General features: G+C 41.4%; 1 protein-coding gene across 1 annotated transcript in view; it reads left to right on the forward strand.

Annotated features, from left to right (window-relative positions):
• The window catches only part of LOC132774345 (P-selectin-like), a 44,791-nt gene extending 23,670 nt beyond the window's left edge, over positions 1–21,121 (forward strand). The window contains exons 8-19 of the mRNA XM_067467659.1: positions 947–1,132; positions 3,586–3,771; positions 4,373–4,558; positions 7,926–8,111; positions 10,142–10,327; positions 10,690–10,875; positions 12,117–12,302; positions 13,474–13,659; positions 15,754–15,876; positions 18,329–18,359; positions 19,994–20,049; positions 20,875–21,121. Of these exons, the coding sequence (XP_067323760.1) occupies positions 947–1,132; positions 3,586–3,771; positions 4,373–4,558; positions 7,926–8,111; positions 10,142–10,327; positions 10,690–10,875; positions 12,117–12,302; positions 13,474–13,659; positions 15,754–15,876; positions 18,329–18,359; positions 19,994–20,048 (1,697 nt within the window). The 3' untranslated portion in view covers position 20,049; positions 20,875–21,121. The remainder of the gene's footprint in view (positions 1–946; positions 1,133–3,585; positions 3,772–4,372; positions 4,559–7,925; positions 8,112–10,141; positions 10,328–10,689; positions 10,876–12,116; positions 12,303–13,473; positions 13,660–15,753; positions 15,877–18,328; positions 18,360–19,993; positions 20,050–20,874) is intronic.

Consider the following 21,121-nt stretch of genomic DNA (forward strand, 5'->3'; position numbering starts at 1 on the left):
AGTTGTCTTCTAAAGGACAAGAGGGAGGTGGCCAACCTGATGTCCTTAGGGAGAGAGTTCCACAGATGGGGGGCCACTGCTGAGAAGGCCCTGTCTCTCATCCCCACCAACCGTGTTTGCGAGAGTGGTGGGATCGAGAGCAGGGCCTCTCCTGATGATCTTAAGCTTCGCAATGGTTCATAGCAGGAGATACGTTCGGACAGGTAATCTGGGCCAGAACCGTTCAGGACTTTAAAGGTTAAAACCAGCACCTTGAATTGTGCCCGGAAGCTAATCGGCAGCCAGTGGAGCTGGCGCAACAGAGGAGTGGTACGCAGCTCCAGTTAACAACCTGGCCGCCGACCGCTGGACTAATTGGAGCTTCCGAGAAGTCTTCAAAGGCAGCCCCACGTAGACAGCATTGTAGTAATCTATTTGGCATGTAACCAGAGCGTGGGCCACCGTGGCCCAGTCAGAATTCCCAATGTCAAAAAATTCCCAATGTTAAATGTCAAAAAGCCTATTAAATGTCAAATTACATTATGATTTCATAAATTAAGTACCAATTAAGTATGTTTTACAACAAATGAACAGAAAAAGCAGTTCAATACACGGTAACGTCATGTAGTAATTACAATATTTACGAATTTAGCATCGAAAAATTGCAAAGTATTGAAACAGTATTGGATCCAGGCAGGAGGGAGACTGTGTTGGATAATACAGAACATTGGAAGAGCAAAGGTTGGATAAGTTAGCCTCTACTGTAATTAGAAATTGACATTTATAACCCAGGAATAAAAATTGTGTTACATAGTGTACTCCAAGCCACACATCCACATGGGTTTCCAGTGGTCAAGATGGATCTACTGCACATAGCCAGTCAGTACATACTACGGGAAGTTAAACATCTATCTCAAAACATTTCCACTATTAACTGCTGTCTGTCTCCACCCTGCTTTCTCTCTAGGTGTTCAATGCCAGCCCCTGCAGGCTCTTGCTCACGGAAATAGCAGCTGCTTCCATATTCATGGGGAATTTCAGTACCAGTCCAACTGCACTTTCAACTGTGATGAGGGATTTTCTTTACTTGGAGAAGGGATGATTTTGTGCACAGCACGTGGAGAATGGACAAATGCAACCCCGGTTTGCCAAGGTTTTGTACTTTTCTTACTCCTCCCTCTTGTTAGACACATACCTTCACAAGAATTAGTGATATAAAACATTGAAGATGGATGTCTTTACTGCTGGAGGTTTTGCACTGAGTTTTGAGGTAGATAAAAAGAGAAGAAAGGAACCTCTGTGTGTGCTGCTTACAAATGGTTATACCCTGTTTTCCTGAAAATAAGACCTAACTGGAAATTAAGCCCTAGCATGATTTTTCAGGATGCTCATATCATAAGTCCTACCAAAAAAAAAAAAATAAGCCCCAGTTAATGCTAGAAGGGTTTGGTGGGCATTGACCTTGAGTTTGAGAGTTGTAGTTCCCCTACATCCAGAGGGCTCTGATGGATCTGGACCAAACTTGACACAAATACCCAATATGTCCAAATATGAACACAGATGGAGTTTGGAGGAAATAGACCTTGACATTTGGGAGTTGTAGTTATTGAGATTTATAGCTCACCTACAATCAAAGAGCATTCTGAACCCCACAAACGATAGAATTGGGGCAAACTTCCCACACAGAACCCCAGGGCAAGAAAATGTCATCAGAGCCCTCCTGACAAAGAGCCATCCAGCCATGGATATAGATAGATATATATGATTCACACACAGAGATATAATATCATAGTTTTGAAAGGGATCCCTAAAGAAGGACAATTATATGTTGCATGTAGCAGGTCTTGAAAAAAAATTGGAGAATATTAGAAAGAAATATAGTTGAATTAGGGCATATCCACAGACTCTAATCCATTGAACAGATGCTATTCTTTTCAGCATGATAGATATAGTAAACCACTATTGTTCATCACAGCTCCTTACACAATAGGATCCTCCATAAACATGCTTTGTAAGGACATTTTATTGGTCTGGAACTAGATAATGTTTTTGCATTGTGTTGCAAGGCAGCTTAATTGTCAGAGTGTCTTACTTCACATGGCATGTGAATACTTTTGCAGCAGTTGCATGAAATAGCGAAGACAAACAAAAAACAATTAACAAGGGATTTCTTAATTATATCCAAATATTTCTTCATCTTGGTCCAGTAAATTGTTGTACTTTGTGTTAATTGTCCCCTGATTGTCATCTTTTCGTAAAACTACCACGCTGGGAAAAAAGAAGTAGATAATTGTCATTGTGGTTTCGTGTGCTTGTGCAATTCTTTAACCAGCTAGTTATTTATCAAGGAATTGTACCACTTTTCAACTGTCAAGTCTGAGTGTGAGTTGCCTCGCTCTTCCTCTCTCTCTCTCTTATGATTTCAGTTTTTGCTTCAAATGGTCCAACGCTCGGCAGCCAGGATGCTAACAGGAGCAGCACTCAGGGAGCATACAACTCCTCTGTTGCGCCAGCTCCACTGGCTGCCAATTTGCTACCGGGCACAATTCAAAGTGCTGGCTTTAGCCTATAAAGCCCTAAACGGTTCTGGCCCGACTTACCTGTCTGAACGCATCTCCTCCTAGGAACCAGCTAGGACATTAAGATCATCCAGCGAGGCCCTGCTCCCGGTCCTGCCAGCATCACGGGCACACCTGGCGGGGATGAGAGACAGGGCCTTCTCAGTGGTGGCCCCTTGACTGTGGAATGCCCTCCCTACAGATATCAGATCAGTCCCCTCCTTATTGGCATTCCGGAGGAAAGTGAAGACCTGGTTGTTCAAACAGGCATTCGATTAGGCAGTGTAATTGATTACAAGGAACACGGAATAACGGATGATGAGATTGGATTCTGATTCTATTGATGAGACGCGAATGATTTGTTATATCGATGTTTAATTGTTGTTATGCTATTGTTTTTAAATGCTTCAATTGTTTTGTAATGTGTGCATTGAAATTGCTGTTGTTAACTGCTTTGAGCCGCCTAAGGGCTGAGAAAAGCGGTATATAAATGAAGTAAATAAATAAATACTTGTGTGCTTAAATTCCATTTTTGCTCTTTGGGTTTTATGACGTCTGTTCTCCAATCTTTTCATTTTTTTTACTTTTTCCCCAAGTCAAACTCATAATGTTTGTGTCTGTGTGTTATAAAGACAGCATTATTTTGTCCCAATTTTCTTTCATTCATTATATTATTTGCTCTTATCTGTTTAGCTTTTCCTCCAGATTGTTAGTTCTGAAGAAAGAATAGGGCACAATATCTATGGGCCCCTCTGTCTCTCCTGTGAATACCATCAGGCATTATCATGAGAGTGAGGCCTGAAGGAGCTTTGAAATGTATGTTGGAGGCCCCTTCTACACTGTCATATAATTCAGATTATCAAAGTAGATAATCCATGTTATCTACTTTGAACTGGATTATATGAGACTACACTGGCATATAATGCAGTTCAAATCAGATAATCTGGATGTTCTATGGCATACAATGAGTAGATACAACTGAGGAGGTGGAAAAATTTGGGTAGAGTAGTGCTTTCTTTCATCAGTCTTTTTGTCTTTCTCATTCTAGCTATTGAATGTCCCAAACTAGAGGCTCCTAAGAATGGACAGTTAAACTGCTCTCATCCTCATGGATACTTTGCGTACAATTCCAGCTGTGCCTTTTCCTGTGATGTGGGATTTGTTCGAGTTGGATCGGAGATGCTTAACTGTATGGCTCAGGGAGAATGGACAGGATCAGAACCGGTCTGTGAAGGTCAGAACAATAATTACTTTGACAGCCAATACTGGTGGATACATTTGGCTTGATTCCATTATATTATATATTTACCAAAAAATCTTAGTGGAAGGTGTGAGTGCTTTTCCCCCACTCATTCCATCCTTAAATGCCCATCGCACACTCACTTAGCTGCCAAGTTTAATTTCCTTCTGCTAACAGATATGATAAGTGATGACTAATATATATATACATATATATATATATATATATATATATATATATATATATATATACATATATATATTTCTAAATACACTTTTCCAAGCCTTACCGGATTAAAAGATGTAGAAACATAGTACAAAACATAGTCGAAGTAGTAGTAGTAGAAACATAGTAGTAGTAGAAACATAGGACAAAATGAATATTTCTTAATGAAATATTGAACTCCGCATTATAGACATAATTGTCTTGTTTATATGTGGTAATAATACATTTGTCTGTCATTCACGTTTTAATAAACCATGTATCCAAGTACTAGAGTCCTGTGTTTAGAATCTTCAGAATATATATTTTTATTCCAGTTGGTAAAACCAGTTTGATACTTCCTCAATTTTGTTCCCCTGCCTCTTCCCCACAGTCCAAAGGTGTCCCAAGCCGAGGCATATAGAGAATATGAGGATGAATTGCTCCCACCCCTTGGGCTCCTTCGGCTATAGATCAGCATGTCACTTCCGCTGTGGCAAGGGCTACATTCTCAATGGAATAAGTACAATGATGTGCCAACCTGATGCCCGATGGTCTGCTGAGATACCTTTTTGTCAAGGTAAATACCTATAATCCTTACTTTGGATGGCATTATATTTAAAAAAGAAGAATCGCATAGGCTCTTGACCCACTAGATTGGCTTCCTCTGAGCTTTGTAAAAATCTGGAGAGCATCTACTAACTAACAAACTAGAAGCTCCTAAGAATGGAAAATTGGAATGTTCTCACCTATATGGAGATTTCATGTATGGCTCCACTTGTGCTTTCAGTGCACAGCCCTAGAAATGTGGACGAAGAAACTGTGAGAAACAGCAACCTTCTACAAGCCTCCTACACTAGTAATTTATTATGTATATAATTCAGATTGCTTACTGTATTGTATATGTGTGTACTGGTATGCATTTTTCCTTAACTCTATGTCGTGGAAGGGACTGCAGACCATACGATCTGGGACTATTCAGGACTCAGACTCCATTTTAGAAACAGTATGCTTTTAGAAGTCAGCAGAAGCAGAATGGTTTAGAGAACAGAGACTCTATTACACTATCAGAACAGAGAGATGCTTTAAACCAGTGGTTCTCAACCTGGGGTCCACAGATGTTTTTGACCTACAACTCCCAGAAATCCCAGCCAGTTTACCAGCTGTTATGATTTCTGGGAGTTGAAGGCCAAAAACATCTGGGGACCTCAGGTTGAGAACCACTGCTTTAGACCAATGGTTCCCAACCTTTGGTCCTCCAGGTGTTTTGGACTTCAGCTTCCACAATTCGTAATAGCTGGTAAGTTGAGTGGGATTTCTGGGACTTGATGTCCAAAACAACTGGATGATCAAAGGTTGGAAACCACTGCTTTAGACTACGGACTGTTGATTATAAGAAAGATGTCCTGTGTTACCTACACAAAGAAACTACTTCTAATCTGGGTTGTTGTAGGTTTTTTTGGGCTATATGGCCATGTTCTAGAAGCATTCTCTTCTGACGTTTCACCTCCATCTATGGCAAGCATCCTCAGACCTCACAACCTCTGAGGATGCTTGCCATAGATGCAGGTGAAATGTCAGGAGAAAATGCTTCTAGAACATGGCCATATAGCCCAAAAAACCTACAACAAGCCAGTGATTCCAGCCATGAAAGCCTTCAACAATACTTCAAATCTATCTGTAACTGGATTGATATGCAAAGTACCTGTATGCTGAATACATTAAGTTTGTTAGTAAACCAACTATGCAAATTTTCCCAAGTCTACTTATTTTTGGTTTCTTGAGAGCATGATTTAAACCAGTGTTTCTCAACCTTCCTAATACCACGACCCCTTAATACAGCGCCTCATGTTGTGGTGACCCCCAACCATAATTATTGTTGCTACTTCCTAATGGTAATTGTGTTACTGTTATGAATCATAATGAAAATATCTGAAATGCAGGATGTATTTTCATTCACTGGACCAAATTTGGATCAAATACCCAATAACGGAGCTCCATGCAGTCATGTCGGCCTTGGAGGTGTCTATGGACAACACCAGCTCTTCGGCCTAGAAATTGAGCACCAACCCCCAGACTTGGATACGACTGGACTTAATGTCAGGGGAAAACTTTTACCTTACCCAATATGCCAAATTTCAATACTGGTGGGGTTGGAGGGAGAATTGATTTTGTCATTTGGGAGTTGTAGTTACTGGGATTTATAGTTCGCCTACAATCAAAGAGCATTCTGAACCCCACCAATGATGGAATTGAACGAAACTTGGCACACAAAACTCCCATGACCGAGAGAAAATACTGGAAGTGTTTGATGGGCGTTGACCTTGAGTTTTGGAGTTGTAGTTCATCTGCATCCAGATAGCACTGTGGATTCAAACAATGATTGATCTAGATCAAACTTGGCACGGATACTCAATACGCCCAAATGTGAACACTGGTGGAGTTTGGGGAAAATAGACCTTGACATTTGGGAATTGGTAGTTGCTGGGATTTATAGTCCACTTACAATGAAAGAGCATTCTGAATCCCGTCAACAATAGAATTCGGTCAAACTTCCCACATAGAACCCCATGACCAACAGAAAATATTGTGTTTTTTGATGGTCTTTGGTGACCCCTTTAACACCCCTTGCGACCCCCTCAGGGGTCCCGACCCCCAGGTTGAGAGACACTGATTTAAACCAAGATGTTTTAAAGGAGAGTAGATGTTTTTTGGGCAACTGAAAGAACACTTCTGAAACTCTGCTGTTTTGTGCATTGGCATATCTTTGTTCCTGACAGTTCAAAGAGATATCTAGGGATTTCCGTCTAACAGCTGAGAAACCTAAGTTGCCTTGCATGAATACTAGTGGATATTTACCACTAAGGAGAAGGTTGACACAAGCGAGTTTTTAACTCTTTTCAGGAAGATTTCTGGTTTTCCCAAAAGGTTATGAAAGCCATTTTTCAAAAGGTTATGGAAATGTCCATTTCCCAAAAGAAACCACCCTTATGTGAAAGTCAATGTTGTTCTGGAACAGCTGATCCAGGAGCTCCAATTTTGTGCTTTGCACTGAGTGTTTGTTTATAGTTCTAAGTTTCAGGGACTCTGCAGATAGGTGGCTTCTTTTGGCTGCATTCATAGGGCAAGCCACCTGTCAATTATCATTGGGTTCCCTGGTTCCGCCCCCTTTCCAGGCTTTGGAGGGAAGGGAGCCTTTTCCAGTCAGTCACAGCAAGGTTAGCCAATGTATAGGATGTGTTTACTTCCCCTGTACAAAGGCTTCAGCCTTTAAGAGCTCCAGGGAAAGAACGCCAAGGAAGCATTCCCACAGCTTTAAGAGTCTCCTAAGAACTCCAGGGATTCCTTCCTACAGCCTTGGGAGTTTCCAGGAAGACAGCATTAAACTCTAAAGAGCATCCATTGCCTGTCTGGTAGGTCCTCTCAGTGTCTCGAGAAGCAGTTCGGCCTGGCAGAGGAGTCCACACCAGTGAGGGTTGGATTTTAGTTAGCCTTGGGAGAAGTTAAAAAGGGGAATTTTCCTTTGAAGAAAGTTATTGAAGATAGTGCCTGTTCCCTGTGGACAAGTTTGAGAAAACTGATACTTTACCAAGAAAGCTTTACAATTCCTGTTTGATTCATTAATAAAAGACTTCATTGTACCTTTTAAGCCATTTGAAGATTCCTTTTGTAAAGGAAGCCTCTGAGAACTTTTCCTAGGGCCCCTGGCTTCCCGCTGGGTAAAGGTTACACATCCTATATCTAAAGTCAACTAGCTATAGGCCCAGCGGCGACAGAACAAATGTTGACAATAGAAATAGCACCAGGATAGTTATCAATAAATGAAGACCATTATTAGCTCATATGCAGAAGAGATAATTGAAACTATTTCTAGGCAAAAAAAATACGATGACGTGTCACCAAATCTGGAAATTCTTTGTTAATAAAATATAACTTTTCACCTTCAGCTGTACAGTGCCACAGTCTGCAGAGGCCCGAGAAAGGGAGCATGACTTGCTCTCATCCAGTTGACGTGTTTGCTTTCCAGTCTTCTTGTGAGTTTTCCTGTGAGCCTGGTTTTAATTTGACTGGAATACAGGCAAGCCATTGCTTAGCAACTGGGAACTGGAGTGCTCCAGTACCTTCATGTCAAGGTATGGTAAGTTCTGTTGCGCTAAGCGTATTTCAGGAGCCCCCGGTAGCACAGTTAGTTAAAGCACTGAGCTGCTGAGCTTGTTGATCGAAAGGTCGCAGGTTCGATTCTGGGGAGCGGCGTGAGCTTCCACTGTCAGCCCTAGCTTCTGCCAACCTAGCAGTTCGAAAACATGCAAATGTGAGTAGATCAATAGGTACTGCTCTGGTGGGAAGGTAACGGTGCTCCATGCAGTCATGCCGGCCACATGACCTTGGAGGTGTCTACGGACAACGCTGGCTCTTCGGCTTAGAAATGGAGATGAGCACCACACCCCAGAGTCAGACATGACTGGACTTAATGTCAGGGGACTACCTTTACCTTTACCTTAAGCATATTTCAGTCAAGTCCAGTGCAGAAGACACAATAACATTGCACCCAGGCAAGAGGAAAAAGAATAGAAAAACTTTACTCTTATCAGCAGAGTTAAAATATAAACTTGCAATGTTACAAACAGTGCGACAAACTTACATAGTCTTTGTAAGCAATACAGAATAAGGCTTCTTCATCTTCATCCAAATGAGAGCAGTAGAAATGGTTGATCAAAATGCTTGAGCAAAGGCTCCTCAGAGAAGAAGCTGAACTGTATTCTAAAAATCATACTGTTATATCTCACCAGGTGTGGTCCAAACTTACTAGTTGACCTACATTAGCAGCTGCACATAATAATTAACAGCATAAGGTTTTCTTTAACACACACACACACTTGATCCTTTTACGACTTACTGTAACAAGTTCCTTCCTGTGTCTATATTTGTGGTGAATGTAAGCTGAGTCAGGGTCTTAGAAATGATATTTTCAGTATAGCTTATTTATTTGTCATGTCAGAGCAACCAGTCCATTATATTACATTTCTAACAGAACAAAGCAAACAAACAGACAAATACAAAACTTGTGAGTTTGGTAGTTGGTTAAATGTCCTTTGACCAGTGCTTCCAGTGTTGCTGCAAGAAGGTCCTCCATTGTGCATGTAGCAGGGCTCTTCTCCACACTCGCATGTCGAGGATTCCACTTTGTAGCCCCATTTCTCAAGGTTGGCTCTGTATCTCGTGGTGCCAGAGCGCAGTCTGTTCAGTGCCTTCCAAGTCGCCCAGTTTTCTGTGTGCCCAGGAGGGAGTCTCTCATTTGGTATCAGCCATTGGTTGGGGTGCTGGGTTCAAGCCTGCCACTTTTGGACTCTCGCTTGCTGAGGTGTTCCAGCGAGTGTCTCTGTAGATCTTAGAAAACTATTTCTAGATTTAAGTCGTTGACGTGCTGGCTAATACCCAAACAGGGGATGAGCTGGAGATGTCTCTGCCTTGGTCCTTTCACTATTGGCTGCTACTTCCCGGCGGATGTCAGGTGGTGCGATACCGGCTAGACAGTGTAATTTCTCCAGTGGTGTAGGGCGCAGACACCCCGTGATAATGCGGCATGTCTCATTCAGAGCCACATCCACTGTTTTACTGTGGTGAGATGTGTTCCACACTGGGCATGCATACTCAGCAGCAGAGTAGCACAGCGCAAGGGCAGATGTCTTCACTATCTGGTTGTGATCCCCAGGTTGTGCCAGTCAGCTTTCGTATGATATTGTTTCTGGCACCCACTTTTTGCTTGATGTTCAGGCAGTGCTTCTTGTAGGTCAGAGCACGGTCCAGAGTGACTCCCAGGTATTTGGGTGCGCTGCAATGCTCCAGTGGGATTCCTTCCCAGGTGATCTTCAGAGCTCAGGATGCTTGTCTGTTCTTAAGATGAAAGGCACATGTCTGTGTTTTAGACGGGTTAGGGATCAGCTGGTTTTCCCTGTAGTAGGCAGTAAGAGCACCTAGAGCTTCGGAGAGCTTCTGTTCTACCATCAGTATGGCTGCCATATAGTAACAATAGCTGGCTCCATTTCCCCCCTGCAATGCACAATATATCATGTCATACCTGAACTCACCCTCTCCAGTGGATGAGAGAACTCAAGTTGCTGCAAATAGTTCCTTTTCCCAACCATATTTTCTTTTGTTCTAGCTATTGAATGCAAAAAACTAGATGCCCCTGAGAATGGACAACTTAACTGCTTTCATCCATATGGAGACTTTATGTATAGATCCAGCTGTGTCTTCTATTGCAATAGCGGGTTTACACAAATTGGAGCAGAGCAGCTTCAGTGTTCAGATGTAGGAACATGGACTGAGGAGCCGCCTTTCTGCGAAGGTCAGTGCTGGAAACTCTCTTTTGAATCATCTGAGGCCCCTTCCACACTGCCCTATATCCCAGGATCTGATCCCAGATTATCTTCTTATCCCAGGTTATCTGGCAGTGGAGACTTATATAATCCAGTTTAAAGCAGATAAACTCAAATCCGATTCTGGGATATAGGGCAGTGTAGAAGGGGCTAGAGGAAATCATACCCTGTAGTTGGACAATGTTTTAAGGCTTGTACGCTTTTATATTTCTATATTGTATGTTGATGTTTTTAATGGTATTTTATGTTTGCTATATTTTTAATTGTTATGACTGTTAAGGCATCGAATTGTTGCCATTTGTAATTGTGCACTTTATTTTTTGTATTTCAGCAACCAAATGCCCAGCTCTACAGAAGCCAGACAATGGCCATCTCAGCTGTCTTCACCCTCATGCAAACTTTGCATATGGCTCCAGCTGCAACTTTTCATGCAGTGTGGGATTTCAGCTTGTTGGATTAGGAGTGCTGGATTGCTTGGCTAGAGGAAACTGGACTGAACAAGTGCCTCACTGTAAAGGTCAGTGCATCCCAGAAATGGTGATATAAAGTACTGTATATGCTCATGTATAAGTCAACCTCATATTTAATTTGAGGGCAGTTTTGGGGGCAAAATGTAATAATAATACCTGCCACCATCTCCCAAAAGGGACTCAGGGTGGCTTACAAGGCACTATAAGTATAGTATATAACATAAATGGTACAAGAGTATAAAACAATATCACGCAAAAGTTATATGGATTTTGATGGGGGGAAGAATAGTAGAGGCCAAGATGAAGTACTTTGGCCACATCATGAGAAGAAAGGAAAGCTTAGAGAAGACAATGATGCTGGAGAAAATGGAAAGAAAAAGGAAGAGGGGCCGACCAAGGGCAAGATGGATGGATGGTATCCTTGAAGTGACTGGATTGACCTTGAAGGAGCTGGGGGTGGTAACGACCGACAGGGAGCTCTGGCGTGGGCTGCTCCATAAAGTCACGAAGAGTCGGAAACGACTGAACGAATGAACAACAGCAACAACAACACATTTCCATATAATCCAGTTCAAAGCAGATATTCTGGATTTTATTTGGCTGTGTGGAAGGGGCCTAGAAAGTCCCAGCATTTAAGATGTAGAATCTTGCTCATTTGGGCATCAAAAGGAGTGGAGGAAGCAATTCCTCAAATTAGTGTCGTTCTCACAAGTATCCTCCAGCTGTCCAATTTGGTATGGACAGTCCCGATTAATTAATCCTCTGTTCTCTCACTTTTATGGTGCCTTTTCAGTGCCTTTTGCCTCTTTCTTTCTTTGCACTCAGTTTACATCAGTTGCTACAAACTGAGTTAAAACTAGAAAAGGACGAAAGACTAGGAGGGATGGGATCTTATTCTTTTCATTAGGCTCAGGCAAGGTCAACCACTGGAGTTTCTCCTAGCTTGCTTGATCTACCTCATGAATGTTTTTCGTTGTCTTGACCACACTCTGATGTTGTTTGGCCAACTGTGGCGTATCTACACTCTAGAATGAACGGAGTTTTACAGCTCAGTGCTATGAAATCATGGGAATTGTCATTTTTCCAAGATGTTTAGCCTTCTCTGTCAAAGGGTGTGTGTATCTCACCAAGCTGCAATCTCCAGAATACCAAAGCACTGAGCCATGGCAGTTAAAGTGGTTTCATCACATGGTCCCTTAGTATTCATGAATATATTCCCCTTCACTTATACTCTTTTGCCTGTAAAGAAAATCTGGACCTTTCCCCTAAAGTTTATCTTCTCCTCCAGCTTCCATGTGTCCAGTGCTGCATGCTCCTAAGAATGGACAGTTGAACTGCTCTCATCCTCATGGATACTTTGCATACAATTCCAGCTGTGCCTTTTCCTGTGATGTGGGATTTGTTCGAGTTGGATCGGAGATGCTTAACTGTATGGCTCAGGGAGAATGGACAGGATCAGAACCAGTCTGTGAAGGTCAGAACAATAATTACTTTGACAGCCAATACTGGTGGATACATTTGGCTTGATTGCATTATTTTATATTTACCAAAAAATCTTAGTGGAATGTGTGAGAGCTTTTTCCCCACTAATTCCATCCTTAAATGCCCATCTCACAATATATATATATTAGGCCTGGGTAACAACGCAAAAATTTGTTTCTAAAATCGATTTGTAATTGGGTTTTTTTTTTGTTTCGATATTTAAAATAATTACAAAACTTTCCCAAAAAAAAGTTTCGGTATTTACGAAATTTCGTAAATATTTACAAAACATTTTATAAAGATGGCGCCCTTTTTTTTTCAATATTTTTTAAATATTTTTTAAATTTAATTATTAATTTAGTAGAATAGGGATTAATTATTATTAATTATTATTAAGGAGGGAAGGCAGGCACTCACTCTGGCGGGCCCTCTCGCTCCAGCAGACAAGAGTTCTTCCTCCCACCCTGAACATTATTCCACAGATATATCAACCCCACTTGCCTAGTTTCCAACAGACCTCACAACCTCTGAGGATGCCTGCCATAGATGTGGGTGAAATGTCAGGAGAGAGTGCTTCCGCCCCTCTCGCTCGCCGCTCGCTCGCCCCTCTCGCTCGCCGCTTGCTCGTCCCTCTCGCTCGCCCCTCTCAGCAAGCATTGGCAGGCGGCCATCTTACGTATTTCCGAAATGGACGGAAATACAAAATTTTTTGGCGCCTGCCGTTTCGATATTTAAAAACACTTCCAGGTTAAAAAAAATGTTTTGTAATCGTTTCGTAATTCAAAAATTAACGAATTTTTTAACGAATTACGAATTAACGAAACGAATTGACCAGCCCTAATATATATATATATATATATATAGAGAGAGAGAGAGAGAGAGAGAGAGAGAGCTAGCATTCGTAAATACACTTTTCCAAGCCCTATTGAGTAGAAACATAGGACATAACAAGCATTTTTCAATACATTTCATATATTAGACATAATTGTCTTGTTTGTACATACAATGTGATGATACAGTTGTCTGTCATTCAAGTTTTAATAAACCATGTATCCAAGTACTAGAGTGCTGTGTTTAGAATCTTCCGAATATATTTTTTTAATCCAGTGGGTAAAACCGATGTGATGCTTCCTCATTTTTGTTCCCCTGCCTCTTTCCCATAGTCCAAAGGTGTCCCAAGCCAAGGGATATAAAGAATATGAGGATGAATTGCTCCCACCCCTTGGGCTTCTTCGGCTATAGATCAACATGTCACTTCCGCTGTGCCGAGGGCTACATTCTCAATGGAACAAGTACAATGAAGTGCCAACCTGATGCCCGATGGTCTGCTGAGATGCCTTTTTGTCAAGGTAAATACATTCCTTAGTTTGGATGCTATTGTATGTTAAAAAAGAAGAATCACATGGGTTCTTGATCCACCAAATGTGATTGGCTTCCTCCAAGCTTTGCAATTTATGTGAGATGTGAAAAAATGTGGAGAGTATCTACTAACAAACAACATACAATGAAGCAAGTGTATTTCAAGATGCAGAAATGGGATATTTGTTATGTGTGTATGTGTGTAAGTCAATTTCACTTTATGACGGTCAACGACCAGCTCATGAGAAGAGGAACACAGTCTCACCATGAACAAAGATTGAAACTTGCACCATGAGATATACTATCACTCTACTGTCAATTTGCCTGAGAAAACTGTGCTCTTTCAAATCAAATACTGTGTCAGATAACATTGTTTGTGACATTTAACATTTTATGTTATACTAGCCACCCCCTGCTACGCATTGCTGTGGCCCAGTCGAGTGGTTTCTGAGTTATGTTAATCCCACAAATGAACATTACATATTTATTTGTGTTTTGGTTGTGTGTAGATTTGTGTATGTGTATATATTTATTTATTTATTTATTTGGGGTTCTTTTACCCCGCCCTTCTCACCCCGAAGGGGACTCAGGGCGGCTTACAAAAGCAAGGCACAATTTGATGCCTGCATCACAAAAACAATCAACACAAAATTACATCAATACACAGTTAACACCAAATATACATTATAACCATAAAATCAATAAAATCAATAAAACCAAATACAAACCCAGATTCTCCTCTTACATGGTCAGCGTTCACTACTCATAGATCTCGTTTTACATTCCACTTCATCAATCCTGCTGGTCTTACTCGCCTGGTTGTCTGATTTAATTGTCGGAGTGCCCAAAGGCCTGGTCCCATAGCCAAGTCTTCACCCTTCTCCTAAAGGCGAGGAGGGATGATGATGCCCTGATTTCCCCCGGGAGTGAGTTCCACAGGTGAGGGGCCACCACTGAGAAAGCCCTGCTCCTCGTCCCCACCAGCCTCACTTGTGACAGTGGTGGAGTCAATAGCAGGGCTTCCCCAGATGATCTCAGACTCCGAGGTGGGACGTAGAGGGAGAGACGTTCGGACAGATACACTGGACCGGAACCATACAGGGTTTTGTAGGTCAAAACCAGCACCTTGAATTGTTGCCGGAACTGAATCGGCAGCCAGTGGAGCTGGCATAGCAGGGGGGTGGTATGCTCCCTGTATGTCGCTCCAGTGAGCAATCTGGCTGCCGCTCGCTGGACTAGTTGAAGTTTCCGAACTATATGTGTGTTTGCATATATATGTGGTTTTGTGCATGGATTTTTATTTTATTTTTTGGCTTTTAAGTCTCTTCCACTGTGTTTTTCAGCGTTTTTAAAAGTGATGGTCACTAGTTGGTCCTTCTGATGTTTTGGTCTTCAGCTCCCACAATTCCTAACAGCTGATAAGCTGGCTGGGATCTCTGGGAGCTGCAGCCCAAAACATCTGGAGGAGCACAGTTTGAGAAAAACTGGGTTAGATAATTTAGATTAAGTACAATGTATTAAAGTTGTCTTTATGTTTGTTCAAAACATTGTTACAGGATGCAAGGTTCGGTAGTTAGCCATGTAAAGAGAAAAAAACTGTAATGAGAATTCCAACTGATGTAAGCCTTAAAATTGCATTAAAAGTTATTTTGATAGTGATGTTTTAAATATGAGGATGCATGAAACTGTCAAATGAGCCAAAATGCTGAGGGTGCATCTGCATTGTAGAATTTATGGAGTGTAATCCTGGGAGTTGTAGTTTGTTGAAGCACCAGCACTCTTTGACAGAGAAGGCTAAAAACCTTATATAACAACAACTCCAATGATTCCATACCATTAGGAGCTAAAGTGGTGTCAAACTGCATGGATTCTAGAATGTAGATGCACCCTAGCCAGAAGCATATCTGTCTTATGTTGCGGCATCAAATTGTTGCAGGTTGTGAGCCGGCAAGGACAGTTGTGAGCCAGCAAGGAGAAAGACGGGATAGAAATGTTGGAAGTAAATAAATAAATACTGGACTAGAAGATCTGACCATTAATTCACTTGCTTTGTCTCTAATGAATGCTTTTACTATTAATTTCAGAAACGAAAGCCCCCTTTCTCAAGCAAGTTCTGCTCTATACTGGTAGTGTTGCAGCATCTCTTGTTGCCCTCACACTGTCTGGGGGTCTGATAGGTTTGGTGATCAAGCGTCTTAACAGAAGAGGTAAAGAAACCCACTCTTTTCCACACACACTTTATTTCTCCTCTATTTTAGAAATCTTGTTAACTTGCAGCTTAGGCTATGTGACCTCCCTTATATAACAAGCAGAAGAAGGTGGAAAAATCCTGGCCATCACCGTTTCAGAATCTGAGTGATAATTTGGAAAGTTTAGCATTTAATTAACAAAGCATGGTGCTTTCTAAATCCTTATTTTGGAGATAAAGGTTTAGTATAGACTAGGCATGTGCAATCCATGGTTCTAAATCAGTGGTTCCCAACCTGGGGGTTGGGACCCCTTGAGGGGTTGCGAGGGGGTGTCAGAGGGGTCACCAAAGACCACCAGAAAACATGGGGGTTCTGTGTGGGCAATTTGGCTCAAATCTATTGTTTGTGGGATTCAGAATGACCTTTGATTGTAGGTGAACTATGAATCCCAGCAACTACAACTCCCAAATGTCAAGGTCTATTTTCCCTAAAGGCCACCAGTGTTCATGTTTGGACATATTGAGTATTGTGCCAAATTTGGTCCAGATCCATCATTGTTTGAGTCCAGTCTTCTCTGGATATAGGTGAACTACAATTCCAAAACTCAATGTCAATGCCCATTTAACCCTTCTAGTATTTTATGTTAGTCATGGGAGTTCTGTGTGCCAAGATTGGTTCAATTCCATCGTTGGTGGAGTATAAAATGCTCTTTGATTGTAGGTTTACTATAAATCTCAGCAACTACAACTCCCAAATGACAAAAACCAACCCCCTCCCCAAGCCCACCAGTATTCAAATTGGGGTGTATCAGGTATTTGTGTCAAATTTGGTCCAGTAAATGAGAATACATCTTGCATATTAGATATTTACATTATGATTCACAACAGTAGCAAAATTACAGTTAGGAAATAGCAATGAAAATAATGTTATGGTTGGGGGTCCCAACAACATAAGGAACTGTATCAAGGGGTCGTGACATTAGGTTGAGAACCACATACAAAACTAAAGTTCTGGTGGTGAAAACTAGGGGGCGCTGGTGCTTTGCTTCTACAGTGTTGCTAAAGTTCTGATGGTGAAAATTTCAGAACTCTAACAAAACTTTCAAAATTTCATTATTATTTCATTATTGGTGATATTTATGACAGAACCTATTAGGAACTGCCATTTATAATGAAATTTTGAAAGTTGTGTTAGAGTTCTGAAAGTTTCACCACCAGAACTTTAGCAACACTGTAGAAGCAAAGCACCAGCGCCCCCTAGTTTTCATCACCAGAACTTTAGATTTGTAAGGACTTTAGAGCCATGGATTGCACATGCCTAGTGTAGATCTCATTGGATGTGTTTATTAAAAGTAGTGTGTCTTGAGAGTGTTGCTGGAAAATATGACGTTCCTCTTCACTTGCAATTTGGAGTAGTACAGTTAAGCTTTCTACTATCACGTCATTTTATGTGATGCACAAACTGACTCTAGTAAGTCCCTACAAAACAGAAATAGCGGATAGCTATTTCATAAGTTAGATTGTCCTCAAAATGGTTGGGTAGAATATTATGGCCTGACACTCTAAGGGCCCTTCCAGATAGACCCTATATCCCAAGATCTGATCCCATATTTTTTATTTAACCTGGATTATATTAGTCCGCACTACCAGATAATCTGGGATAAATAGAACACTTGGGATCAGATCCTGGGATATAGGGCTTGTCTAGAAGGGCCCTAAGAGATGGTGACCAACATGGTAAGAGGTCTGGAAACCAAGCCCTATAAGAATTCATAGAATCATAGAATCAAAGAGTTGGAAGAGACCACATGAGCCATCCAGTCCAACCCCCTGCCAAGAAGCAGGAATATTGCATTCAAATCACCCCTGGCAGATGGTCATCCAGCCTCTGTTTAAAAGCTTCCAAAGAAGGAGCCTCCACCACACTCCGGGGTAGAGAGTTCCACTGCTGAACGGCTCTCACAGTCAGGAAGTTCTTCCTCGTGTTCAGATGGAATCACATATAGCCTAAGCTAGAGTCTATCAAGGATTTGGATTGTCTTTGAGAAATCCTGGAGAACAGCCATTCTCTGGGCACGTTCCAGCTTGTTAATATCCTTCTTGAATTGTGGTGCCCAGAGCAGGATACAGTATTCCAGATGAGGTTGTGTCTATGCTGGCCAAGGCTGGTAGGAGTTGTACACCAGAAATATTTGGAGAGCTGTAGTTGCCCATTTTTGCAGCAAGCTATCTTGTAAGATCGTTGTGAGATGAAAGGTCTGCATTTAGTTCTTTCAGAATGTGGTGAATGAGATAGAAACATAACTTAGTTTTCTATCGTAGCATTGTCCTTTTTGTCAAAATTCTCAGCGATATTTTTATCTGTTCTAACCATTCAAATCTGATTTCTCTCTCTCTCTCACTTTCTCTCTCTCTCTTGTTTACACACTCTTTCTTATTCTTCATCCAATGGAAAATCTGACTCTGATCAGGTGAAAGAAAAACACTCCTGAGCCATACCAGGTATCTAATCTTTATATGTTCTTGAATGGGAAGTCAGAGGCTGAATCTACACTGCTCTATATCCCAGGATCTGATTCCAGATTATCTGCTTTATTTATTATTATTTATTTATTTATTTATTTATTTATTTATTTCATATATTTATACCCCGCTCTTCTCACCCCCGAGGGGGGACTCAGGGCTTCCTCACAACAAGAACCGTAAGATGCCATCACCATAATAAACAATAAACAAATACATTACAACAGTTCATTAAAACAATTAATTAAACTCATTAATTTAAAAACCACATCCAAGTCTGGGTTAGTTCATTCTCACGAGTTGCCTAAGTCTTCTTTCCACTTGCCGCTCTTCACCAGTCGAACGCCTGGTCCCATAGCCAAGTCTTCAGTTTTCTTCTAAAAGACAGGAGGGAGGTGGCCAGTTTGATGTCTCTGGGAAGAGAGTTCCACAGACAGGGGGCCACTGCCGAGAAGGCCTTGTCTCTCGTCCCCACCAATAGCATTTGCGATGGCAATGGGATCGAGATCAGGGCCTCTCCTGATGATCTTAAACTTCATGATGGTTCGTAAGAGGAGATACGTTCGGACAGGTAGTCTGGGCCAGAACCGTTTAGGGTTTGAACTGGATTATATGAGTCTACACTGCCAGATAATCTGGGATAAGAAGATAATCTGGGATGAGATACTGGGCTGTAGGACAGTGCAGATCCATCCAGAGATGCTATCCATGAGTCAAACTCTGCTTAACCAGATGGACACTATTTTCCTAAGGATCCTCACTTAGAAGTTGGCCCTCCATATTTGTGGATTTAACTTTTGCAGATTTGATTAATATATTCTCTCCAGCAATCTGTTCCAGAGCCTGACTCTATAGTCAACATCTCCTTGAATCAGATTTCTAGAATGGTTTTCTCTCTATGGTGCTCCCTTATTCCTGACATCAGCAAATGTGAAGGGCTGGCTGTATGTTTGACTCAGGCCCCATCTACACTGCCATATAAAATCCAGATTATCTGCTTTGAACTGGATTATATGGCAGTCTAGATTCATATAATCCAGTTCAAAGAAGATGATGTGGATAATCTGCTCTGATGATCTGGATTATATGGCAGTGTAGAAGGTAGCTCAGTCATTTAACAGCTTCCCCCTCCCCTGCACCTCAACCATTGAAGGTTGGTATACAATAGTAGTAGATAACCAAATTTCGTATTGAAAGCAAATGTCAAATCGTGCAAAAGAAATCTACCAAGATCAGAAGCCAGTGGTCTCTCAGATACCTCCTGCTTCTTTTGCTAGAGTGCAGTTACTTTTTCTTATAGCCGAAATGCCTGTTTTCACCAATTCATCTCTTTAAAGGCTCCTGCTCGATCCTATGTCAGTTTCCAAAATAAAGATTCACTACTGCGGAAATAGACAAATTACAAACGGATCCCCTTTCCCCACATTTTTAAATGCTTCTTAGCAGCCAATGGGGGTGTGGAGTGTGTGTTAGAATTGTGTTTTGTATATTAAGACACATTTGAAACTATCAAGATGCTAACAGAAGGAAAATGCCTCGCAGGAGATGGTTCTTATGACTTCGTTGCAACCCCAGCTTTAGAATAACCACTATATGTATCTGTTGTCTTTCAGTGATTTGGGAGTACCTGGTGTGTTTTCTAATTCAGCATTTGATTCTGGTTCCTAAGGTAAGCCAGTTGTGTTGCTTTTATGTTCATTCCAGAGGGCGGTTCCTGTAGTTCTCTCCTTGTCTGAAATTCTTTTTCTTGTTGTACTGTAAGCCACCCCGAGTCCCCTTGGGGAGATAATAATCATAATTATTATTACTGCATTAATAATTAATCATTATTACTGTATAATTTACTTACTTAGGCAATCCCTCGTTGTCCGAGTAGAATAGTCTTCCAAGATCAGTGTACTGGAGGGTCCGTAGGTGACTGTGGAGCCCTATTCTTGATCTGCATCTTCTCCTGCAGTGAGGGCATTGGTTTCCAGGTGGAAAGCGTTCTCGGTCTCGGTTGGCTTGATGTGCCTTCCTCTTGGCTCGTTTCTCTCTTTCGCCCTCCATTCGTGCCTCTTCAAATTCTACAGTACTGCTGGTCACAGCTGACCTCCAGTTGGAGCGCTCAAGGGCCAGGGCTTCCCAGTTCTCAGTGTCTATGCAAAGTTTTTAAGGTTGGCTTTGAGCCCATCTTTAAATCTCTTTTCCTGCCCTCCAACATTCCGTTTTCCATTTTTGAGTTCGGAAACGTATAATTTAACCAATAATTAGTACACCCAGTAGCTTTGTGGCCTCTTCGAAAAGGACAGGAGAGGGAGGAAAAAAGGAATGTGGTCGCACCTTTACAACTAACTGGTTTGTGTATTAGCTTGAGCTTTCATGGATATCAACCAACATTTTTAGATGCAATAGAAAAGTTCATGCTAAAATAGACATCCCTTTATCTTAAAGAAATATAACAGTTTCTAACCTATTGTTCATAAACTCTGTTCATGTTTCTGTCCCATTCTAGGAGAATATTCCTGTCCAAAAGGCTTTTATCTACTAGGTACCTGAAGATCTGATTTCGCACTGTTTACATGTTGGATACATTGAAACCATGTCTGTAAAAAGTTTTCTTGGCCATTTCCTTGATTGCCCGACTGCTAATATTTCTGCCAGAACAATTTGTCATATCCCCCCCCCTTCAAATCATTCTCTGATATCACTGCAACAAATATTGAAATGATGTCATTTGTAAATAAAAATATGAAAACCCA

This window comes from Anolis sagrei, chromosome 4 (assembly GCF_037176765.1).
Source record: "Anolis sagrei isolate rAnoSag1 chromosome 4, rAnoSag1.mat, whole genome shotgun sequence".
In the NCBI taxonomy this organism is placed as follows: domain Eukaryota; kingdom Metazoa; phylum Chordata; class Lepidosauria; order Squamata; family Dactyloidae; genus Anolis; species Anolis sagrei.